This window comes from Anastrepha ludens, chromosome 6 (assembly GCF_028408465.1).
Source record: "Anastrepha ludens isolate Willacy chromosome 6, idAnaLude1.1, whole genome shotgun sequence".
Classification (NCBI taxonomy): Eukaryota; Metazoa; Arthropoda; class Insecta; order Diptera; family Tephritidae; genus Anastrepha; species Anastrepha ludens.
Window position 1 is genome coordinate 50,751,604 of NC_071502.1, and position 26,434 is coordinate 50,778,037.

General features: G+C 35.0%; 1 protein-coding gene across 4 annotated transcripts; it reads left to right on the forward strand.

Moving 5' to 3' along the window:
* The first annotated feature begins 1,045 nt into the window (after positions 1–1,045).
* LOC128867905 (uncharacterized) lies at positions 1,046–26,239 on the forward strand. 4 transcript variants are annotated; one of them, XR_008455040.1, is made up of 9 exons: positions 1,046–1,354; positions 15,088–15,353; positions 15,436–15,803; positions 15,887–16,069; positions 19,854–20,127; positions 20,657–20,815; positions 20,962–21,347; positions 25,604–25,678; positions 25,957–25,971. XR_008455040.1 is itself a non-coding variant. In XM_054109510.1 (9 exons), the coding sequence occupies exons 2-9, from the start codon at positions 15,125–15,127 to the stop codon at positions 26,088–26,090; spliced, it is 1,686 nt and encodes a 561-aa protein (XP_053965485.1). In that variant the 5' UTR covers positions 1,047–1,354; positions 15,088–15,124; the 3' UTR covers positions 26,091–26,239. The 4 variants fall into 4 exon arrangements, 3 of the variants coding, with proteins under 3 accessions (XP_053965485.1, XP_053965487.1, XP_053965486.1); XM_054109510.1 differs by having other exon boundaries at positions 1,047–1,354; positions 20,962–21,225; positions 25,957–26,239; XM_054109512.1 differs by lacking the exon at positions 20,962–21,347 and having other exon boundaries at positions 1,051–1,354; positions 25,957–26,239.
* The last annotated feature ends 195 nt before the right edge of the window (positions 26,240–26,434 follow it).

Below are 26,434 nucleotides of genomic sequence, written 5' to 3' on the forward strand. Positions count from 1 at the left end.
TCGATCTCTTCCAATGGGGTTAGTTTGCTAGGGTAGACTTAGAACGTGATGTAACTTCAGAGAAAATAATCGAGGGGCATCCAGTCGGAAGATCGCTGTGGCGAACTCTCCCCGGGAGATGACCCAGGCGTTAAATTTCTTTTTCACAACTATGAGCGTTGCCACTATTTGATGGCAGCGTTCACAACTGTCATTGGGAATTCCTGGCGAACTACTCAGATCTCTCTCTCTCTCTCTTTCTCATGGGAATAGTCATGCAAATTTTTTACCATTATATGCAATTGCATATAATCCTTAATACCCTTCCCAAAAGATTCCTTTTTTAGCAAAAAATTTAATCAAAGCGCAGTATTCGAAATATGGCAGAGTTTTTAATGTCCGTTGTTGTTGCTTGTTCCAGGCATAACTGTTAATGAAAAAATAAAAAGGGCTATTATTTAAAATACAAACGAGTCATGCAAATAGTGTTATCAGTACCGAGTTGTTGAGTCATCGCTAAGTACCTTAGTTCGCGAACCTATCAGACGCCGGCACATGCATGTATGTGTGCATTCGCATCTGTTAAGCTGTCACAAGCAAACGTTACATGAACAATCTTACCATACCTTAGTTGACCAGCCGTACTGGGTATAAAAAATTCCTGCATAACGTGAATTTGAGATAACCTTTACCTTAGCATAGCACTTACTGCCAATTATCGAATATATGTTATAACCATTCTCTCTTAACAAAATTACATATCAATACTTTCTCATTATCTTCCAAGACCCTAAATTTATTAAAAGAAAACTACAATTTGCGATTTTGGAATGAAATTCTTATCCTATATTTTAATGGCGCTCAGCAGAATATAAACACACATATGCAAACAAACAGCGACTGAAGCCGTGATTGAAAAAGCGTGAAGCGGAATTCTCAGCGAAACTTGGCGCAATGATTGATATGGCAGCTGATAATGCACCGAAGAGAGGCGATGTCGATGCCGATGTCAATGCCGAGCCAGAGAAATGCGGATTCAAATCTACGCTTGATCAGACCAATAGACCAACGAATACTTTTCGATGTCCATCAACAATCAGTCGGGATTTGTACGGATGCACAAGTTGTTGAAACGCGTTATTGGTCAGGTAGTTGGGACATTAGCGTAGAGAAGCTGTAGGGTTAAACTCAATGAGAAAATATTAAAAAACGAAAGTGGTACATAAACATTGCAAACAATAAGAAAAAACCGAAAACGAAATCCCCAACGTATATCTAATATAGAGTAGTGCAGTGTTATTGCTTTCTAAGTGTATATGTACTTGTGAAAATTGTAAAGAAAATAATTTTGTGTAAAAAAAATCGTTTACAATCGGTAAGTTGAAATATTTTTGTTGTTAATTTTCAATACTGATATTCGAATGACCCCACAATTATATTGTTAGTTAACAGCGGCTCAGCAGTCATGAGTATTTGTTTGTATTTGTATGATTTTCGAAATAATACTACAGTTATCAGACGCCCTATTCAAATGCATATGAATTTACACAGCCTTATTAAATTCAAGTGCCTGTGATGGAGGTCAATACCAAAATTGTTTCCCCGTTTAGTTTATAACACGTTTTAGCATTTGCACGCGGTAATGACATCCCGCTCTTTAAGTATTTCAGCTGCTCGCCTTCTCTGTAACTTCTGTTGTCTGTCTGTTAGCTTACATGCTTTCACTGGACTTCACATTGCCGTTTATCACTCACATGCTATGCCATCCTTTTTTTTGCATTTTTACCTCTTCGATTCTCCGTTCTCCTCAATCCATTGCTTTATGATCATTTTACTCCGTTTGTTAAATAATCATTGCTGCAAAGAGAATTAAGAGTGTGTATTGGCGATACCAGAACGGTACAGAGCTGCCGCTACAGTAGATTCGGCCGCTGGTACTGGATACCGGTACATATATTGGCTCGTAAGAGGGGTAGAGGAGAAGAGATTTTGTATAATCATTGTGTTGTGTGTTGGTGTGGAGCGCATATTGTTGGTTTTGAAAACGCCTTGAAAATTACCATACATACCTATGTATGTACTTGAATATTTGTATGCACAGTTTTGTGGCTATGTAAATGAGCATTTTATTTTGTTTTAGAATTTAATACTGAAGTTGAGTTTTCTACGTTTCGATACACTTTGATCTCTATGCCTGTTGATAATTTTCTTCTTTTTTTTCTTTTTTTTTTTGCATTGCCTTGTCTTCTTTGCAGCCGCACTTCCTTTGCAGTTTTTTGTTCTTTTTGCAATATCAAAATTTTTGTGTGTGTTATTGTTTTTCACAGCGATAAAATAAACTCTAAATATAAAATATTTTGAATTATTGCTTTTAGCAAAAATTCGCGACATTTGATTATATATTTATTTTTATTAATTACTAATTAATTTTTGTGTATTCATATTGACTAGTATTATATGTATGGATGTATATTATATATGTACTTGCAAATATTTTTATGTATATGTGAACTTATAAAATGAACTCCTTCTCACATATTCTACTTTAATGGGCAGGCTGAATCCCAGTTGAAAGAAACATTTTTTATCTTTTCATATTTCATATCAACTGTAAGCTGTAAGCTTCGAACCATCACCCAACACCGAATGGTAATCACGCAATAGCAAAAAACTGCAGCCGGCGTATTTTTTTTACGTCAAACGGAATCTATACAAGGTGAAGTCACTGGAGCAAAAGCCACATTTACGTGTATTTGTTTTTTATAATATAATTCGCTGCTTGGACGTTTAAAATTCCAAGCAGAATGTAAAAAATAAACAACAGCTACAAAGCAACAACATAAAACCAGATCACTTTGACATTCAACCCACCCAATCGCAATAAAGTACCGAGTAACAACACCTCTTAATATTCGTTTTGTGCCTATTCGAACTTAGACCAATCCAATGGTATTCAGTCCCAAGCCCAGCTAACTACGGCGGCCGCTATAACTAATTTTTAGTTCTTCACAAATGAACATGAATGCAACTATTATACGAGTATCAATGGCGATAATGATGTAAAGGTACCCCGCATGATACTGACCACCTATTCACTTGCCCTCTTAAACCCACTCATCTAACACTTATCTCCCTTTGAACTGAAGGCACCGAGTTAGCATATTTCTTGGGCCTACCGTTAGATGGGATATACGAGGACGACCGGTGACCACATCGTATTGACCAGGCTTGATGAACTGCCACAACATCAACTAAATGTTTCGGAATAAAGATAACCCCAAACAATGACTAAAGTCGCCATTTTGTTATTTTCAGAGCCGACTCGGAAAAAACTCGTCAATGTATTGTTTTTTTTTAATTTATGCGACTTTTGAACATTTTGATATTCTTATATATACATTCTGTCAAAAAAGTACCGAAAATTGTTCCATGAAACGCAAATTAATTGTTTAATTATCAAAATTTATTTTTTGCATTCAAAATAGACTCCATTCGAAGCAATTAAAGCACCTTTTAAAAGCATTTGAAGAGATCTTCTTCAACTCCTTCAGCGAATTTTCCGTAATGGCCTCTAACGATTCAAAGTGGCGGCCGCGAAGTGGCAATTATGTTTTGGGAAAAGAAAAAAATCACAGGAGGCTAAATCCGGTGAATACGGTGATTTTTCGATGATATTTGTCAAGTTTTTGGTCAAAAAAAGGTTCACAATATGAGCCTTGTGAGCCGGTAAATTATCATTGTGCAAGATCCATGAGTTTTCTTTCCACAAATTAGGCCGTTTCCTACGCACATTCTCGTTCAAACGTCGCATAACTTCCAAATAATATTCTTTAATTACCGTAGAACCATTTGGAATGAATTCCGAGATTTCGAATGCACAACACCATGATAATCAAAGAAAACGAGTAGCAGGTCTTTCACTTTTGAACGACCTTGACGTGGTTTTTTGGGTTTCGGTTCATGTAGATAGCGCCTGTTGACTAGTTTGCATGTCAAACTCATATACCTACGTTTCCTGTTACGATGCGCTGGATAAAGATTGGGTTAGAATTCACTTGCTCAATAATGTCTCTAGCCACCTTCCTCCGATGAATTTTTTGAAAGAAATTCAACTTTCTTGTCGAACAGCCACGCGTCTCATGCCCAATTGATGGTGAAAAATATTGCAAATTTATTCGTGAGACATGCTAAGGCCACGAACTACCTCTGTCAAACTTAAATAATGGTTTCCCAGCACCATTTCCTTGACTTTGTCGAGGTTTTCTTCCGTTAAAGACGTTGATGGGCGACCAGATCGGCGCTCTGCAAAAGTCTTATACCACTCGTAGATCCGTGTTTTGATAAAGTACACTCGCCATAGGCTTTCTGCAATATTTTCAATGATTCGGCACACGAAATCCCGTTTAAATCACAAAATTTAAGAAAAAATCTTTGTTCGATATTTTTATCCATAGTGAGAAACGCAGAGCACACCTGCGGTTGACTGACATAATTAAATGCCAAAAACAAGCCAATCGGCAGATTACTCTAAAACTCTGCGACACTATAGAGGACAGTTGTACCAACATTCCTTTTGTGTAACGCGCACTTTTTAAATGAACAAATCCCGATATTTGTTAGACAGAATGTATATTTTATACTTTTTTGTTCTAGAAAATGTTTTCTTAAAGATGCCTACATATTTTAATATAGTATTTTTTGAGTTTTAAAGCTTCTCGAACAAAAATATTCTCGCATTCTCCAAAATCAATTATTTTCCCACGGTAACTCTCGATCACTTGAAAATTTTTATACAAGAAAATGGATTCTTGAGCATCTAATAAAATTTACTTCACTTGCTTTCGAACAGCTAAAAAAATACCTACTAATTTGAGAGAAAAGTTAAAAAATAATTAGATATTATAAGGAAAAGTGCTCTCAATCTGATGTCTAAATTTAAAAAACATCAAAAATTAATATCGGTAAAATCTATAATATAAAATTTATTTGCACAAAAACATGTAGTTAAAAAATTCCAAGCACTTTGAAAATTCTAGTTAAGCCAAATATGTTCCATTAGAATGAAATTACGAGGGTTGGAAACTCATTTTAGACCCATGTCGTAGTTCGTAATAATAAGAGGAATGAAAAAAATTTGGTACCAGTGCGGCCGATTCCCAAAAAGCTGGCCAAAAGTCGAAAAAAAAGTTTCTAGATAGAGTTTTTTGTCTTTGGGTTGGCTACAGTAATGCCTTGAGTAGTGAAAACCGTTCATAGCAACGCCCTGTACCCTAAGTATCCTCTGTATTTTCAGTCGCAACGTGGCCTTCGTTTGAGCATCGTATTACTGTCGATGAATAGTGAAAGTTGTACACATTTGAAAGATTTTGTAATGGAGTAAATTGAACAAAACCAAATGGAATCATCTTCGGAAGGTTAGTAAAATACGAGAAATCTTTAGTACATATCAATACCTCGACACAAAGTTTTTAGCTGCAGCATTACGTAGATACATTTTTTGCAATTTTTTTTATAAAATTTGAGTTTTCAAACTGTATAGTAATACAACGCCGTCATATGCTGCTTTGAAACCTATTAAAGGTTACTCAAAAAAGTAATGGTTACTGAATAAAACAAGATTCAGCTGCTACCACTTGCTACCTTGCGACCCCGAAAACATATAAATTTACATGCATCTTGATTATGTTCTTGAATATACGCTATTTCACGTGAGGTGGTTGCCAATAGGGATGGAAGGGGGTGGATTTTCAAAATTCTAAGATCAAATTCGTAATCAGCGACCCCGACATCCCCCGAATAAGAAATTTTGAATCAATTACTGAATTTTTTGAGTTTTGGCCAGCTTTACGGGAATCGGCCGCTTTATCGTCTGCCAAACCACCCCACCTAGTATTCATAGAATATGAATTCTATTTTGTTCACTATTCGAATGAAGATCCGACCTTCCACAGAAATGAAAATTTTGGCCTTTTAGACGTAGTAAAATTAATCCATGGCTGTAAGCACTTGGATTTGTATGTATATGTGAGTCTCAGAACACGACTTGATATGTATATATATAATTGGTGCCTTCACCCTTTTTGGGTGTTTGGTCGAGCTCCTCCTCCTGTTTGTGGCGTGCGTCTTGATGTTGTTCCAAAAATGGAGGGACCTACAGTTTCAAGCCGGCTCTGAACGGCAAATAATTTTTGAAGGCGTCGATGGAAGAGCGAGAATGGAGAGTAAAATTTCAAGGCCATGCAACGTTTAGGGCATTTTCGTTCCGCGAGAGAGAAAAAAGATATAACGTAGAGGAAAAGGAGAGAGAGAAAGCTATACCTTATATATATCTTAGATACACTTTAGGCTATTTTTCCTGAGTTTTTCCTTGTGGTTGCAAATTACTAGTGAGAAATAATACTGTCTACTTTTTGGAGCTTGTTTGTTGGTGCAAGCTTGTAGGAAATATATTTTTGGTGCCTACTTTTTGTCGTTATATTTCCTTGGTGCCTACTGTTTGGGGCGTTTTTTGCCCCCATTCTTTTTTTAGTTTTTTTTTTATGCCTACTTTTTAGTGCTTATTTCCGTTTACTGGATTTATTGGTATTGCCTTGCGGTAATTTGTGCCGTTGCTGCGGTCCTGGAAACGCTGTGTTTGTGCGGGTGATAAACGCTCGTAGTAGTGCGCGTTGTTGCCACGGTTTGTGGCTGGCGTTTACCTACACCGGTCGACCCTTCTCTGTTTTTTGTAAATGTTGGCTATTTGTATTCTCTGCAAATGTTGTGAATTTATTTACTAATATACTCTTTCTCCCTCTCTCTCTCTCTCATTCTCTCTCGGGTCTCTTCCTCTTTCTTTGTCTGCCTTAAAAGTTTCACTGCTGTTATGTGTACTAAGCTACACGCACTTGTTTTTATGAGGAGCTTCTTCATGGCAGAAATACACTCGGAGGTTTGCTATTGCCTGCCGCTATTAGAAAAAACTTTTTCTTCTTTTGGTTTTTTCACCTTGATTCGAACCTACGTTCTCTATGAATTCCGAATGGTAGTCACGCACTAACCCATTCGGCTACGGTGGCCGCCATGGGTTAGAAATGAAATACTTGATAGTGGCGCTTTTATCCGAGAAGAACCTTTTACACAATCATTTGAAAAATTTCGACCATAGTAGTGCTCTTGGTGTAAATAGAGCATTATGTTAATGCAAAAAAGGTTAACTTTTTAAAGATTTTCTGAAAACAGTATCTATTTTAACTCAACTAATATACTCTGTATGTACATTACTCATTTATTTTATCTCGGAAATAGACGTAAATACATATAAAATCTAACGTGTATACATTTATTTATACAGAGTAGTCAGTCCAACGTTTCGAAATTAATTCGGCTATAAATTCGGCATGAATATTTTGCGAGGAACTCTTTTTTTTGTATTGCAAAGCGTAAACCTTTCCATGGCTAACTATTTCATTCACAGCTGGCTTTACAAAGCATATTCTGTCAAATAAATATTCTAATTTAGTCAACTCGCAGCTCAAAGCGCCCAAGTGAGCCTGACTATTCGATTTTTGAAAACATTGGGTAAAAGATCAAATATAAGAGGGGCTGTATGGTACGTAGGATGTCCTGTTGAAACGAAATATCATCTATGTTATCGTTTTCTATTAGGAAAAGAAATAAATTGGTTAGCATGACTCAGTAAAGCTTGCCAATAACTGTTACGGTGGCTTTTTGCTCATTTTCGAAAACAAATGGATCAACGATGACGCCCCCTCTATGAGAGCAAATCTACATGCTCGAAAATTCTGTTTCTCAACGCAGCCACTGAGAAGAGAACGAGCGTCCATTTCATTCACTCACATAAATTTCTTACAGCTTACTTTAAAGAATCTTCATTTTGGAAATACAATATATTTGTAAAATGTAGCAACTTTGTTCAAGCAAAAAGCGAACCATGCTGTGAATGTGTAACTAAAATTGAATTTCTTACAAACCGCACCTGTTTCCAGCTATCAAAGTCAAAAAAATGTACAGTTCAAATGCCCTGGACTACCCTGTAAACTAGTTTCGTTAATTTTATTCATACAAATATATGTATATTATTTACGCCTACAATGGCTATAAATATTTTATGTTTGCATTTATTCCGTTATAGGCTTAAAGCGCATAAAGGCTTTTTGAACTTTTCTATCGCTGACCTCATTAAACTTGGCGCCCGGCTTTCTCGTATAAATGAAAATACTAATCAAACACACACACACACACACATGCATACTCACAGCTATGTTCAGAATAATTGCAGCGCAATACATTGCAAAGTTTTGATCATTTATTTATTTGTTATCACATTTTTTTATAGAAAAGGTTTAATTATTTTTTATAACACTTTTTATAAGAAATATTTTTTTTAATTTTTAGTTTTTTATAAAAAGTAAGGGAGAATGGGGAGTTGTGAGACGGGTTTTGTTTTTGGACCCGTATTACTCAAAATCTTAATATTCTGCATATGTCAACGATGGAATCTTTAGTCAATGAATACTGGAAGCTATTGGTATGGCCTATTTAACAAAACTACAATTTTCCTTAAAATTAAAATTGTATATAATCATATAAAATATAATAATTACAAAATACAAAAATGTGGGGAGTTGTGAGACACCATGGCTTAAATCAATAAAAATGACTTATTTTAGTTGTTAGTTCTTTATTAAGATGAAAAATAAAAAAGAAAAGACAATTGTTATAAAAAAGTGTATTAAAAATGCAATGCCATCAATCTGATGATTCGCAGTGAGAACATGTATAATAACCAGTTCGTAAATTGGCGCACTTTAGGTGCACAGCTCGATCGCGTACATTGCAATGAATGGAACTGTTTCTGCTTAACTTAAAACAATAAAAACTCAAATTTAACCAAAAATTTCATGATATATGTACAAACAATGCATGAATATTGCGAGGTACTTATGAAAGATGCGTTAAAACGTCGAAAAAAACGGTGTCTCACAACTCCCCACATTTGTTGTCTTACAACTCCCCAAATCGTTTTTTTTATAAATGGCCGCGTAGTCATAAACACATCGAACGTTCATACCCAAGTGAATGTGTAAATTCAAAGCTAATAGGACAATTAATAATTTGTATATATTAACATTTGCAATTTGCTTCAACAACTGATCGAATGTATCGCAAAGCAAATGATGAAAAAAACTTACCGAGAAATTCCAAAACACAGTAACTGGAGAGACGCGTCGAATGCGTGTAAATATGACCAATGCTAGCTGAAAAGTGAGATCGCATCGAGAACACTTGTTGACACTTAAAATCGAATGTAAACAAATGAATAATGCCGAACGGTAACAATGTCTCACAACTCCCTATGTCTCGCAACTCCCATTCTCCCCTATTTATTTATTTTTTATTACATTTTTTATACAAAAGATTTATTTAGTTTTTATTGGTTGGTTGGTTGGTTGGTTTAAGGGTGACCCCGCATCGGTGCCACATAGACCGCAAGTTGGGTCCGTTGTGTTGCCCTAGAGCTCATTATTTTAAATGATTTCCCCACCTAACCGAGATTTTTATTGCAGATTTTGGTCAAAGATATTAATTCGTTTCGAAAATTTGATGAGAGATAGTTTTTATTACATTTTTTATAAAAAAGATTTGTTCAGTTTTTACTAGATATTTTACAGAAAATATTTATTTAATTTTTAATACAATTTTATAAACAAATATTTATTTATTTTTTATTACCTTTCTTATAAAAAAAAATATTTATTTTTTATTACATTTTTTGTAAAAAAATATTTTTTTCATTTTTAGTACATTTTTTATAAAAAGTATTTATTTATTTCTAATCACAGTTTTTATAAATAGATTTATTTATTTTTTATTACATTTTTTATAAAAAAATATTTATTTAATTTTTTATAAAAAGTATTTATTTTTTTTTTTTTTTTAATTTTTTATAAAAAAGATTTATTTATCTTTTATTACATTTCTTATAAAAAAGATTTGTTTAGATTTTAATAAATATTTTACAGTAAATATTTATTTAATTTTTAATACAATTTTATAAAAAAATATTTATTTATTTTTTATTAACTTTCTTATAAAAAAAATTAATATATTTATTTTTATTACATTTTTTATAAAAAATATTTATTTTTTATTACATTTTTTGTAAAAAAATATTTATTTAATTTTTACTACACTTTTTATAAAAAGTATTTATTTATTTTTTTATCACAGTTTTTATAAATAGATTTATTTATTTTTTATTACATTTTTCATAAAAAATTATTTTTTTAATTTTTAATAAATTTTTTATAAAAAATATTTATTCAATTTTTTATAAATTTTTTTAACTTTTTTTATTTTGCATACATTTTTTATAAGAAAGATTTGTTTAGTTTTTATTAGATATTTAATAGAAAATATTTATTTAATTTTTAACACAATTAAATAAAAAAATATTTTTTTTTATTAACTTTCCTTTAAAAAAGATTTATTTATTTTTTATTAAAATTAAACATTTAAATTTTTATTTAATTTTTAATACAATTTTTTTAAAAAATATTTATTTATTTTCATTACATTTTTTATAAAAAAATTTTATTTGATTTTACATACATTTTTTATAAAAAATATAGTTTATCTTCACAGTTTCAACCTTTGTAGAAAATTTCAAAAAATTTTTAAATTTTAACCGGAATAAAAAAAATCTGTTTATAGCTCATTCAATTTTGTTAAAATAAATTGCAAGTTTGAAGTAGCTCAAAACTTACATGAATTATTTAAAATACTTTAGAAAAAAATGTCGATCATTCATTATACGGAAGACAATGCAAGATACTGACAATAAAAAAAAATATTAAAAATCAACACGAATTCTTAGCCACATTAAATTATTGGAATTTATATTATCTCACAACTCAATTGGTTATAAACTACATACGCAGAATTTTTCTAAAGATGCTTATCAAAAAATTTAAAAATTCTAGTAAAATTTGTTGAATTTTTAAGTTTTGATCAAAGTTTAAAACTTTGAACTCTACGCTTTTTGTTGTATTTTTGTAAAAACATAAAAAAAATAACTAAAAAATAATTGCACATTCCAAACCGTGCAATATATCGCACTGCTATTTTCGTGAACACAAGTGCACATATGTTTGTTTACCAATATTCTAACAATTATTTGCTCTATCACGTGAACAAAATAATACAAAATTAAAATTAAAGACCAAATTCCACTTCCACTAACTAACAAATTCAACATTTCAATAAAGACTTACAATAAAAAAAATATATAGTTCTCACAAATAATTCAATGCGTTGCTCATAAATAGTAGCGATTACTGATAGTGAAATTTGCACCCACAAAAACAAGTATTAATTAATTATAAATTTTTGAATAGTTGCGCTGATAAGGGCCAGTGGTTATGCAAATAAATATGTATGCACATATATGTGTATGTGTTGTGTCTTTACTATACAGAATCTGCTAGGGCAGTATGAGTGCACATGTATGTACATACATGCACATATACGTCGGCAAAAAAAAGACAAAAAAGGAACAAAAAACATTGATCGACATGTAAATTTATGTGTCGCCAAATAAAAGTGATTTTGCGTGTTTGCTCTTTGATTTTAATCGAACAAAGCGATTACTTCATCCAAGTGTTTTTTTGTTTGTTGTTCAGAAAGCGAGGCTTTCCGTCTGCTCTCTATTTCAATGAGTCAAGTTCAGCATAAGTTGTGTCTCGCTGCGCTCACAGCTGCTGCCGTTATACCTAATCTTGCTGTGTATACATATGTATGTACATTTGTAAATGGAAGACGAGTACAAACTAAATAATATTCAGCGATAATAAAAATAGATTCACACTAGTAGAGTATATTACATACATACACTTGTAAGTATGTACATATGTACAAATATTTAGTTGTAAAGGGTGGTTAAATATTAAGGGCCGATGTTAAATGTGAACCACACCTAAACATCAAGCTTTTCTGCATTTGATTTGACATTTTTTAATCTCAGACTAATTCTATTTGAACCATGGAAAGATACACAATCGAGCAACACGCTAAAGTTATTGCGGCTTATTATGAAAATGGGCGTTCAAATCAAAATGCATATCGCGCACTTGCGTACAATTGTGCAAAAGTTTGAGCAAACGGGGTCTGTAGGAAATGTGAAAGCTCCAGTGCATGCTCGTACAGGTCGTACTGCAGAAAATATTGCTGCTGTTCGCGGTAGTGTGGTTGAAGAGCCGTCCACCGTCGTCGTGTCCAACAATTGCACCTCTCACGCTCGTCGTTGATGAACATTATGCATAAAGACTTGCATTTACACGCTTACAAGGTCCAATTGACTCAAGAACTAAAGCCTCTTGACCCTTTCAAGCGTCGCAAATGGTCAGAATGGTGGCAGGAAATGGCAACAGTGAATGACCAATTTTCGAAGAAAATCATCTTCAGTGATGAGGCAAATTTTCACCTCAGTGGATTCGTCAATAAGCAGAATTGCCACATTTGGGCGAATGATAATCTAAGAGTTATTGCCGAAAAACCAATGCACCCACAAAGAGTGACTCTTTGGTGCGGTTTATGGGCCGGCGGCATCATTGAGATGGGGAGAAAACTCCTAATCTCAGAATTGTCTGCCGTATAGACAATGACCGCTTATACAAGCCACGACCTTCAAGATATTCTCTTTTGAGAGGCTAAGCAGTTCCTTTCCTTTTTCTTGTTCATTTGTGGCCATAGTAACCTTGCTGTCACGCGCGTGTCTTCAGCTCTCCATGCCCTATTGGCCTCTTGGATAATGTTTTTCTTAATTAATAATTTGCTCGTGGGTACAGGTATCCCAAAGTACTTCTATCAGTGAGCAGTTGAAGAGTAGTACCTTTCCTGGCTAACTCATCAGGTTTAGAACTGCCCTCAATATCTTTGGGTCCCCGAACCTAAGTAAGGTTGACCTTGAATACGACACTAATACCATTTAGGGCAGCCGGCATTCCTGTGCAACCTTCGATCTCAGTATAGCGGCACTCATTAATTTAAAAAGCCGCATAATCCAAAGTTTAAAACTATGTACAAAATAAAAAAAAACCACAAACTTTTATGAAAATTTAAAATATTTTTGTCAGAGTTCAAACAAAAAAAAAATGTTACACAATTTTGGAGAGTGCAGCTTTATAGCCCTTTTGGTTTAATAAAATGCAAGTTTGAGACGGCTCATAAATTGTGTTGATTTTTGAAAGTATTCTCTTACTGGCGGGTTATGCATTTTCTATATAAAAAAATTCCAAGCACTCGTTATATGGAATAAAATGCACAACACCATCAACAAAAAATCAACGTGAATTTTAAGCCAATTACACTGCCTTGCATGGGTACACACCGAGAATTTTTCAAGAAATTCTGACAAAAAATTTTAAATTTTGATGAGAATGTCTTTATTTTATTTTTTAATTATTACATAGTTTAAAATTTTGAGTTATGTGGTTTTTATACGACGAGCTATATTTTAGTAAAAAATAAAAATTAAAATAAAATTAAAAATACTAAAGAATAGATAAATAGGAAAAATTTAAAATATGTTGCGCTGCTATTATTTTGAGCATAGTTGTATGCATTGTCATATAGTAAGCGGGGTTTTAAAAATAACAAAATAAAATAGTTAGATGTACCGACCACCAATAAGAGTTTTTACTGTTCTTTAAGTGCCATGTTAACTATCCGAATTTCGACCAGGAAGGAGTAAACGGAGAATTTCGGCCGTGGTAGAATTTAAAACTTCGCTTGTTCAGAAAATCCTCCACGAGCAGTTGCTTTATAAGATATGTATTGGAGGCAACATATTTCTATGTCCTGATGTTTTACTTACTTACTTGCCTATATGGCCGGACCACTACCCGTTACCGAATTAAGGCCCACTGTAACTATCTCACCAGGTCTCTCTGGTTTGCGCGCGCCTTCTCCAACTTGTTACACCAAGCGATGATAGCATTCCCTCGACTTGGTTCTTCCATCGGAGGCATGGTCTTTCCCTACGTCATTGTCCTCTAATTTTCCATCCGAACATCTTCTTTGCAGGAACTTCTGCATCCATACGCTATTGATGCTCTTCACTATGTCCACAACGTCGTAGCGCTTATATAGCTCGTGGTTCATTCGGCGGTAATAGTTATCGCCAACACGAAGAGGATCGAAGATTTGCCGAAGTATCTTTCTCTCAAACATCCTAGAGCTATTTTATCAGTCTGCGACATAATCCATGCTTCTGCGCCTCCTTAGTCGAATAGATGGTGCGTGACTACCATTTGGAATAGCACAGGTTCGAATCTCCATGCATGAGACACGAAATAATAGAAAACGTTTTTTCTAATAGCGGTCCCTTGTCGAATGATTTTAAATTTAAAGTTTCTCCCTAACTGCTGAGCGTAGGCGGGAATGGGCTGTATCAGGTTCGTTATTCGTACGAGTTATTTAACTGCAATGTCGCAGTGGACGGGTGATAAATGTGCGTTAGAAATCGAAGCATATTTCAAGGTCAATAATTCGTGTGGAACTGCTCGTCATACATTTTTTTCACCTTATTATATTCGACGTTTGCGGGATGCTGCAAGTGAAGATTTGACTCGTTCTTGGGTGCGAAAATAGGTGACAAAAAGCTCGGTGGCAAACAGCCCACGGTCGGGCCCAACCGGACTTCGAGAACAAATGAAAATATTGAGCTCGTTGCTAAAAGTTTGTATGATAATCCGCGTAAGTCTGAACGCAAGAAAGTGGCTGCTCTGAGACTTCCAAAAACTCGAATGTGCATGAAATATTGAAAAAGGATCTGATACTTCACCTCCTCTAAATTTAGAGCAAGCAAGCACTTAAACCTAATGGTTACAATTTGCGTAAACATTTCTGCGGGATGATGGTTTTTTTTTACATCATAATTTTTTTATTTATTTTATTTTTTTATTTTTTTTATTTGTTTTATAATATATTTTAACACCCTTTATATATATGTATGCAAAGCAAAACAGAAAAAGTTTTCTCAAGCTAACTAAACCTTGCAATGATTGTCTTTATTACTAATAAAGGTATTTATTACTAATTTTACAGTTGAGCTAAGTTCACTCAGCAGTTTTCCTACTGAAATATGGAGCTGGATTCCAATGCAGAGCAGCAGCAGCCTCATGAACGGTCCGAAACGGAAATCGAACCGGAACCGGTGTTGGAAGCCACCACCAGCGGCAGCGTGCTCTTCGACAAAGCTTATCAACTAATGGAGAGATTCTCATCCACTCGTATCGGCCAATTTGTATTGGAGCGTGGTGATCGAGTGCTGCGCATTTTTGAGGATACCGCCAAGTGGAGTTTGCCACATGGTAAGACATCTTTTGGGGAACTGCTGCAATGCAAGAGTCCAATATTTTAACTGCATTTATAACGTTTTTGTTTTACTTTCAGATAAAAAGGATCCCTGCTTGGTGCGCCCTTTGCCGTGGCTACCATTTCTTGTGCTAATCATAATCATGCGTCAATTACGTCTGGGGCTATCGCTAGTTGCTCTGCTAATTGGTAATGGTCCCGTTACGGCCCACAGTCTCGTCTACTTCATACAAACACGCCGTCGTAAGCTACGTTCCATACGCATGAACGGTATGAAGGCAATACAGGAGTGGGAGAATGCGCGCAAATCGCAGAAAAATGATATAATTGGTGATGTGATGTCCAAGCTGAGCAAGATAATTACTGTAGGTGTGTACCGGCCGCGCATTCACTGCCAACCAGCTGGTGAAGTATTTTCGGCACCTGATATGCAGGACTTGCTTCGGGTGTGTTTCATGGGAAAAATTAATGAAATATATAGAACTGCAACTAGTTTAAAAAATATTTTCTTCTAATATTTCTCACATAGCCACGATTCAGGCAAAAGCGCCCACGCGAGGATGATTGTCCTGAATCGGATTTACGTTGCAACCAATTGTTGTCGATATATGCCAATGCAAACTCCGACGATGACTCTGACTACATGCCAATTCAGGAGGAGGAAGATGCGCTCAATGAGTCTACACCATCCGCTAGCAGTGGATATAGTATGGTAGGCAAGACAAATAAATTCGATATTATGTATTTCAAATTAAAAATTAAATTAAAATAAGAAGGGCTAAATTCGGTCCGGACCGACCTTTCTATACCAGCCGAAATTTTAGCAAATAATTTAATTGAGGCTGGGTGTTAATTTTTAGAATCAAGCAAACTCATGGACCTTGAGAATTATAGTTCGGAACTTCAGATGAATTCAGAGAATTATAGCTCTGAACTATTTTTCTTCGTGGAACCATTTTGTAGCTCTTATGAAGCGCAGAATTGGTCCCATCCCCACGCCACATAGTTCTGTAAGAGAATTGGAAAAGTATTTACCTAGACAACCTGCTCTGATTTAGATAAGTCTGGACAAATGCAGAGGAACTGTTCAACTGTTTCTTTCTCTCCCTCATCTCTACAACTTCTACAATATTCATGGAAGAAAACTCCTAATCTCAGAATTGTCTGCCGTATAGACAATGACCGCTTATACAAGCCGCGACCTTCAAGATATTCTCTCTTGAGAGGCTAAGCAGTTCCTTTGCCTTTTTCTTGTTCATTTGTGGCCATAGTAACCTTGCTGTCACGCGCGTGTCTTCAGATCTCCATGCCCTATTGGCCTCTTGGATAATGTTTTTCTTAATTAATAATATGCTCGTGGGTACAGGTATCCCAAAGTACTTCTATCAGTGAGCAGTTGAAGAATAGTACCTCTCCTGGATAACTCATCAGGTTTAAAACTGCTCTCAATATCTCTGTGTCCCCGAACCTTCAGATGGATGCATGGAAATTTAGGCTTAACATAGAAAAAAGTGGACGTGGGTTTATAAATAATATTTATGTAGGATCTAAGTGAAATGGAGATCAATACGTGTACCAGGGTTGAGTAAGTTTTACTAAGTTGCTTCATATGCATTTATACAAAAGTGGGCGTGGCACTGACCATTTTTTTCTTGCATTGTATTTATTCTTTTGGGGCTCATCTTTTGTACCAAATTTTAGGTGTTTATAACGCCTTTTTTAAAATTATCGCTGGGAGTGGGAGTGGTTAAACAAGGTGAAGTTCAAAATAAACAAGACTGGTGTCATAAAAATGTTTTTGAGGCCGCCATCTTTTTAATGATTTAGTGCATTGGAAGCTATAATACATCTTTAACTGACTTCCAGTGAAAGCTTGCTGGCATTGGGTTGAGTGGAAGCGAAGTTATTGCGTCTAAAGTGTCGGTATATTGGTGTCATCGGCACAAAAATGAGTTTCGAACAAAGAGCTAATATCAAGTTTTGTTTTAAAATCGGTAAAACGTTTATCGAAACATTCGAACTTGTCAGAAAAGTTTATGGCGATGAATGTATATCTCGTGCTAGAGTTCATGAGTGGTTTACACATTTCAGAGATGGTTGGGAGGACATAAATGACAATGAACATACGGGCCGCCCAAAATCAGTAATCACCGAAAACTTCATCGGAATTGTTCGTAAATTTATCAAAAATGAAACCAGAGTTGATTATCTCCAAAACATCGATTTCATTCCGCACAAATTAACTGCAGACCAAAAATTGCTCAGAATTCAACATTCGAAAGACCTCATTAAAGAGGTGAGAAAAGACGAGAACTTTCTTTACAACATTGTAACTGGTGATAAAATGTGATATTTCCAACATGAACCTGAAAGTAAGCAATCAAAAAATCGCGTTTGGAGAAGTTAAAAATCAAGTCGATACTCATTTGTTTTTACGATTCCATGGGAATTGTCCACAAGGAGTTCGTGCTAATGAGCCAAGCCGTCAATGCAATTTTCTATCTTAGCGTTTGGAAGCCTTCGTCGAATTCGTCCTGAAAACCGCGAAGGAGGAAGCTGACGCTTATTGCATGTAATGCCCAAACTCATCGATCCACTCTAGTGACTGATTTTTTGACTAGAAACCGCGTTTTAACCATCAAGTACTCACCGTATTCACCTGATATGGCACCCTGTGACTTCTACCTATTCAGAAAATTGCATTTGACCATGAAAGAAAAACTTGTTGCGACCGTAGAGGCCATCTAAAGGGCTTGTACCGACATCTTGAGGGACATTCCGTTCAATGACCTGAAATACTTTTCCGAAGAGCTTTTAGATCGCGCAAAATAGTGTATCGAGGCCAGAGGGGACTATTTTGAATAAATAAACTCGAAGTTATCAGAACAAAGCTCCTGTCGTTTTTATTTTAGCTCAGTCTTGTTTATTTTGGAATTCACCTTGTACACCGATTTATCATCTCACGGGTTACAGTGCAGCAATGATGATTAGATTGCCAGGTTTGGCTTTTAGCTATGGTAAAAAGCGAAATTGTAAGAATAACTTCACACAATTCCGCATGATCATTTCACATGGAAAACGATTTTTAGAGATATGTTCTTTCACAGACCGTTACTCGGCTTTGAGTGAATTGGACAGAACCAGCTGATGGGCTGCCGCCACTTAGGATGTGTTTGCAAAAAAACTAAGATTTTGTTGGTGATATACGAAAAAATATCAACCAATTCCCCTTAAGGGGGTATTCTAGTCTAGAGGCCCGAATTTCGAGCATTTTTTGACGATGAATTCATATATTAGGAGCACACAAAATAAATTTGAAAAAAAAAAATGAATTTTCATGGAGTTTTGCGTCCTTGAAGTGCAAGGGGGGGGAAAAAGGCAGTGTCCCCGTCGTCATGATTTCTACCCTTGTGGTCATCTGAAAAAAAAAAAAAAATACAAATTCTAAATTAATATGAATGCCATTATCGTATGAATCAGAAAAAACGGAAAAAAAAAAATTTTTTCCATAAAATGGCGGCTACTCAAAAAATTGAGGTCGATTTTTCTCTTATTTTTAAGCTTTCTCGAATTGTTTACACATATTAAAAAATTGAAATTTCCAGTTTTTCGAGCTTCATGCGATAGAGATATATTTAAGGAATATTCATGAGAAATTTCAAGCAAATCGGTTGATTAGAACTTGAGATATCGTGCCGACCGTATCGAACGAAGTAGTTTCGAGAAAAACACTTTTGAAGTTCGGCGTACGCTCAAACCAGTCAAGCTGTCGCGTCACTAAAATAGTTGTAGCTTCGAAAATAATTCGAATTTTGAAAAATCCTTTTAGGGAGATATTTTTGAATAGTTAAACTATCAAATTTTGAAAAAAAAAATTTTCGATTTTTTCAAATTTCTAGACTAGAATACCCCCTTAATTACTATCTGAACAACGATTGATTGGGCGAGTGTGTGAAATGATTGTGGAAATTTCGGCTTGCAGTAAGTCTGTATTAGTGATATACGAAAAAAATCAAAACAACTCTCTCTCATCCTACTTCGTTGCAATCTGAACAACGACTGATTGAACGAGTGTGTGAAATGATCGTGCAGAACTCGACTGCCGAAGCTATCAAGTGACGTGGCAGCCGAAGTTCCCCCCACCATTTTTTTTCTCCATTACGCATTCTCACACTAGTCCAATCAGCCACTGTTCAGGCGGCAACGGAGTAAGATGAGTGGAGGGAGAGTTAATTTTTATATACCATCAATACAGTCTCAGTTTTGTCGTAAGAAAACCGCCGTCACATCCTCTATTACATACATTGGCACTTCTACTGATTCCTTCACATTTGTTGAGTGCCGATGCTGCCCACACCTTCTGAATTTTTTTTCACTATGAACCTAACCCATAATTCATACCCTATTTTAGTAGCCTTTATCGTGTATATCATTTTTGTGTTCTTTGAAAATATTGATAGCTAATTTATTTCTCTTATACTTAATTTTTTTTGCAGGATACTAGCGATGAGAACGCCAAAGACCTCAGTTTTACCGAAAAATCAGAATCGAAAGAGACAAAATCGCCCATTAAGAAAAATATACCTACGATTCAGATCAAAGAAGCAGAGGGTACGACAGCTCCACAGAATTCTGATTATACTGATCAAAAGCAAACAGCTTCAGCGGAAAGTGCTAACTCAGTTCCAGTGTCGCCGAAAACACCGCAGTTAGCACTTGACAATGGGCAAAAAAATAGTGAAAGTGAACTGGGCGCAGTGGGAGGAGTCGGTAATGGATATTGAATAGATAACTAATAAGTTTCGCTTTATGCTTTTGCTTACTTATGTTATGTTATATAATACATTAGTGTTTACTTTTCCACATACATGCGTACATACACTTACACTTACGAGCAAAAAAGAGCTACCGAAATTCAATTAGTTCTAAAATTACAAACCTAATGCTTAGAAATAATTTCATAAAACACAACAATTCTGAAGTAAAATTTTTTAATTAAGAATTTTTTTATAAACAATTCGAACAAAGATTGAAATGAAATATATATATACATCTGTGCAAGTTTTTAATTTTAAATCTCTACTCTATTATTGGCTAATTTTCTCATCTTTCACAGCATCCAGTTTGCTGACACGCGTTGATAGAAGATTTGAATTTTTTTTAATTTAAACTTTTTTCTGTGCACGCAAAATTACTAGCATTGTGCATTTGGTTAGTTCTGTTTGTTTTGTTTTCTTTTCTTTTGTTAAAAAAAAAAAAATCAGTATAATTATCTCTTTTGTGCCGCTCTCCCATACAGTAAAACCGCGTGAGGCTTTGAAGCCTCAAAATGAAAAGTTTTTTAATAATTTGAATGGTCATGCTGATATGCAAAAAAAATCAACACCAGGACATGAAAGCGCCGCCGACACCAAGCCGCACGTACCGCTGCCTCTGCTGAGCAATGTTGTCAACGCAAGTAATTGCCAATTTCGTATTAACAATAATTATGTTTAGAAAATGTATTTCTATCTATTTGTATATTTCAGCTTTTTGTTAACCTATAGTATTTTGTTTTTGCTTTTGTTATTCCCTTTACATGCTCAATCACTCCTGATCCCAAAGTTCCCACGGATGAAATGCTCATAGATGCTATTGATGATTGTATTGCTAATCAAATTGAAATCCCAACCAATAAACCACCACAACCTCAACAACCACCACTACTCTCACCACTTTCGTCTCCATCCTGCTCCACAGAATCCTCCACCTCCTCGTTAGCTTCGTTTGAGACCAGTTGTGATAATGATTTTGTTGACTCTGAGCGCGATGACACGCCAACACTCAATGCGGCTTCGTCGGCGGAGGACGTCTATCTAAGTCCGATCGGTGTGTGTCGTTTTTACTGTAACACTAACTTGCATGCAATATTTTTGAGTTGGAGTAAGAGCTGAATTTTTGCTTGGGTGAAATTTACAATAAATTTAATATTGACGTGTGCATTTATGTTTGTAAGTAGACCTTAATTTTTTGAAAGATTAAAATTTATAACGATTTACTATATTTTCGCTTTACCAAATTGCAATATAATAAAGAAAGTATTATTTCAATTATGAAAATTATTTGATGCTGCTAAATATATTTAAGAGTAAACATTTTTATGCAATATTTCATTTCATTTCATTTATTGCCCAAAATCATTTTAACATAGGAGTTTACAAAGTTATGATAAAATTAGATTATTTAGCATTATCCTAACATACATTTGTATTTATCTAGGAGTTTAAAACTTATTTTTCTTTTGATTATACAATAGGTTATCATTATTATTTGGAATGTCTTTGGCATAATTTTAAAACTTATTTATATTCTCCCAAAAAGGGCTTAAAAAGGAGATAACGTAAGCTAAAAAGTAACCAGAACAACTCTAACTCATCAGCTCTTTCTCCAGCACCAAATTGATCTAAATAATTTCCAGCATCCGAAATTCACACAGCGCTCGACCCTAATGGCGTATACCCTATTTTATTCTTCCATTTTTCTAAAATTTTAAATAATTTAGAGGGACTGCTATCAAAGAAGGCATCTAGCTTTGCTTGGGATCGAGAAGAAATGGTTAAATAAAAATAAAAAAAAAATTAAATAATCTTGTCTATCACTCAAACATAAAAAAACTAGGGTCTGTCAGACTCACGCACGGTAGAAGTGAAACTTCTAAGTTGGTTGTTCCATGCATGGGAGCCCCGGTTTAGATCTCTCTCCCCTCTCTCGTGTTAAATTCAGGCTTTCATATTTTTTTTTCTATATCACTGCACATAAATTTGTACTATTTATTTTTGTCCTTATTAGCTTCAAATTTGACACTTGGGTGCAGTGTTGCACTTGACGCTGACATTTCTTTGCACTTCCAATGGTATTTTTTGCCTACTTTTGGCGCGTTAATCAATTTGCTTTGATCACCGAAACGGTTGAAATGTCATTTTACAACCTTCTACTTCAACTATCGTCACTCGTTTGGCAAACGCACTCATTGTATCGCTTCGTCTCCTCCATACCTACCATCTATTTACTTCACAGCAGTTTCTTATTGCTTTCCCGCTTACACACATTCAATCGGCGCTTTATCTGATACTCACACACAGCACTCATTTGCACGGGCTATGGCTATCTATAATACCCGTTGTCGGTTGTCGATTGTCGGTTGCCTGCATGTCGCCAGTCTACTTCAATGCTTACTTGTGTGCTATATACATTTCGGCGTGTCTCGGTGGCTCCCTCACATCGTTCAGCGCTTGCGATGCGAGAGAGCGACAGAGAGAGCGAATAGGCGAGAGTGGGAAGGAGCAGCTGCTCCTTGGCCCCGCCCATTTGACGGATTTCGGTAACGCTCCGAACTTACCGTTTCACTCGCCTATTTTCAATCTGCCTTGGGGCCCCCGACGCGCCTAAAGAAGTTTCACTTCAAAAATGCAACATTTTAGCAGAGTTTTATGGTCATGTAGGGACTGATTTTGTTGTCAGACTAATATCAGTTTAAATATAAAAATCACTTACTCATAAATACGTTCTCATAATTAATAAAAAACATTCTAATAACTAAACCTTTAAAGCGATTTTCCTGAAAGTATTTGTTCAGACTATAGAATACTAAGTGTAGGTATAGTTACCATTTTGTTGTTAGTCGGCAAAATGTTGTCTAAGCCGTTGGGCACAATCGGTGTAATCTTCGGTGATTTATTGATATTAGTGGAAACATCTCTACGTGGTCCAAATACAAGTCCACCATATTTTTGAATCATAACCCGTTGTGGTGCTGACAGGTCTGTGCTGCCCAAAATCTTAATTTACAGTCAGTATCATACCTCCATAAATGAAAAATACCGGGTATCTGCTTACAAATGTACATATTTTACATTTCTGGAACTCTATTTTTCGTAGAGCCATCAGAGCTGTATTCGATTTTTCCATTACTTTTTTTCGACTGTTAAAACATGTTTTTCCTAGTCGATCTTTGACTCAATCAAGCAGTAAAAAATCGCAGGGAGCCAGATCAGGTGAATTCGATAGCTGTTGGCTGGTATTTGTTTCGTTCTTCGTCAAATATTCAAGGATAATTATGGTACTGTGCGACGGTGCGTTATCGTGGTGCATAATCAACGAGTTGTTTTCCCACAAATCATTTCTTTTTTAACTTGGGTTCTTTTGGTCTTGGTTTATTCGGAGCTCTTCACTCAGCCGTCTGATATCTGGATTACGTGTCGTACTCATAAATCTACTTATCCACGTCTCGTCTCCAGTAATGATGCATTTGATGAATATTGGATCGGATTCTGCCTTGGAAATCATATCTTTGATGATATCAACACGGCCCCTTTTATGCATGAAATTCAGGTCCTTTGGAACCAACTCGGCGCAAACCCAAATCATCAACTACAGTATCCTGAATGGGTCCATATGCAAGGTTCCACTCCTCTTTCAGCTCTCTGATGGTTAATTTATGGTTATTGATCAACTTTTCTTTCACTTTACTGATTTTTTCATCAGTTTTCGAAGTCGATGGTCTGCCACTACGTTCATAATCCTCTATGGACTCACGATCTCTTCTGAAGCGTTCATGCCACTCGTAAAACCTGTTTTCTGTAGAGTTTCATTACCGAAACAGTTTCCCAACATTTCGAAACGGAATCAGTTTTAAAATTTAATAACAAAATTTTAAAACTTAAAACAATCGAAAACACCTCCAGAGGTAGATTTACTCAAGGCGGCGCAACTTTTGCAAATGGAAAGCAATGACGATACAATTTTATAAGGAATGTTAATCACAGATGTGGCAACCTAACAAACACAACAGAACTCAAATCAGTTGTCTTAGAGCGTCACCTGGCGCTTGTTCCGGGAACTTTTTGATCATGGCACTACGCGAATACGTATGCCAGGGCTTCGCTAATGTAGTATTTTCTACTAGTTTTTTACTGATTTGCTGCATAACTCGAATTACACTATCAAAGTTGCAGGGATTTCTAAGCATAGTCACAGTTATTGAAGAAAAAATTAAAAAAAAATCTGAGGGGAATGCTTAGAAAATGGCTGAAAACATTTTTACCCAAAAACTGTCGACAAAAAAAATTTGATTTTTATATTTTTTCTAAGTACATTTTATATAAAAATTAAAAAAATAATAATAATAATACTAATTGGAAAAACTTTGTGCCAAAACTTTCAACATCGAATAAATATACATTTCTTTTAGTTTATTTCTGTTATACTCAAACCCACAAATAAGCCAAGCCTGGGAAGAATTGACGACAGTGTCCTCAATATTTGGATCAAATGAGAGAAAATCGCCCAACAGCGGGGTTGAATAATTGTTGGTTCATATTGTTGTAGTTGGTGATTAGTTTGTCATGCATCATTCATGCTTTTAGATGCTACAGTTTCCGTCTACGGTAGCTTATTGCAGCTGACCGAGGTTACATTGAATAATTTTTCACTACGCCTTATGTACACCTAAGTTACCAAGATAGTGCGTTGAAATATAGTTATTTTGGAGTACATATCGATTAATTTTATTAGTAAGTTCAGTAGTTCCGTACTGACCTCGATGACGTTGTACAAACATATTTCAAAGGTGGGTACCTGGTTGCACAAGCAGTACAAACCTGGCAGAAGTGGGATATGTGCCATGCCTACCTAAGAGAATTTATGAGACTCACGAAATTAACAGATATATTCTTCGTTGACATTTGGGGCTGCTGGTGGCGAGAGTGTGAAACCTAGTTCTCACAACAACATTTCACGCACCAGTCTGCTGGCAGTTTTACTCTAAGAGCTCGAATTAGTCGCTTACGATATCCGATTGATACATCCATTGAAGTTGCAGGGACTTATTTTCACTTTGCAGTTAGACTGCTCGAATTGTACATTGAAAAGTCTTTCAGCATCGATGAGTTGCGTTTTTATTTCAGTTATTGTATTACTAAAACGTTCTTATACTATAGCTTACGCCTTTTTTGAGGCAAAATTAAAGAACGTGAAAGCTAAACTGAAAAAGCGTTTTAACTTCATTCGAATTTAGTCTGTACTGGTCTGCGATGACTTGGGGATAATGTAGAAACTATTTGCTTTTAAAAACTTTTATTTTGACCACCATTTTTATCAATCATTAAGAGTTACCACTCTGCACCTTTTTTAACCAGAAAATTCACATCCATCCATCTGCATACACTCATTAACGTCACTGTAAAAATGTTCTTTTTATTTCTTTTAGGCTCACCTCCGAACTTCAATGCCTTAATCAACCCAATAGCGCGCAGTAACATTGTCACATTTGGTGCCACAGAAGGTAATACACACAGGGCGGCTGACTAATATTGCTACATTAAGAAACTGAAATAATTTTTTTTGTTATACATAGTATTACATTTTTATTCATTTTAAAAGAAAATTCCATTTTATTTATTTAATTTTTTTTTTACAAATTTTTTTTTAAATTAAAATATTTTTTTTTAATATTTCTTTATTAAAATTTTGTTTGGTAACACCTTTCATTTACCATCCCTGTATGGTTCAATTTGTTTATCCTCACACAAATCGTAAATCAGCTTCCTTGCACATTCACAGGTTCAGCTCCCAACGATGGTGTTGATAAACTGATGCCTAAGCCCAAGCATTTCAAACCTGAGCAAAAAACGCAAAATCAGCGGCATCAACAAAAACAATCACATCAACAACGACACCGTAGGAACCGATTTTGAAAAATGGCATTTATTTTTATATATTTTTAACATACGTATGTAGTTTAAAATAAAAGTTTGTGTAAGAATTCTGAATTTTAAAATGTCTATTAAAACCTATGAATTTCAAAGTAATTTTTGTAATTAAATATTTAGTGAATTAAAATCCACTAATGTAGTGTTTTTTAAGAGAGAATGAAAATAAAAAATTCTTTTTGTAAATACTAAGTTCTGGTCACGCTTTAACCAAAGAAATATTACTGGTTTAAAATATGTTAGGTTACGTTGTGTTGGGTGAATTTTTGTTAGGCTAGACCTGATTAAGTTAGGTTGGATTAAATAAATAAATAAATAATTGAAGCGTA

What these genes read in the sequence shown, in the direction of transcription:
- LOC128867905 (XM_054109510.1), top strand. Translation starts at nt 15,125, where the DNA reads ATGGAGCTGGATTCCAATGCAGAGCAGCAGCAGCCTCATGAACGGTCC. An exon ending in GGGCGCAGTGGGAGGAGTCG is followed by an intron (nt 20,128 to 20,656) that starts GTAATGGATATT and finishes TCTCCCATACAG; the next exon opens with TAAAACCGCGTGAGGCTTTG. An exon ending in CGTCTATCTAAGTCCGATCG is followed by an intron (nt 21,226 to 25,603) that starts GTGTGTGTCGTT and finishes TATTTCTTTTAG; the next exon opens with GCTCACCTCCGAACTTCAAT.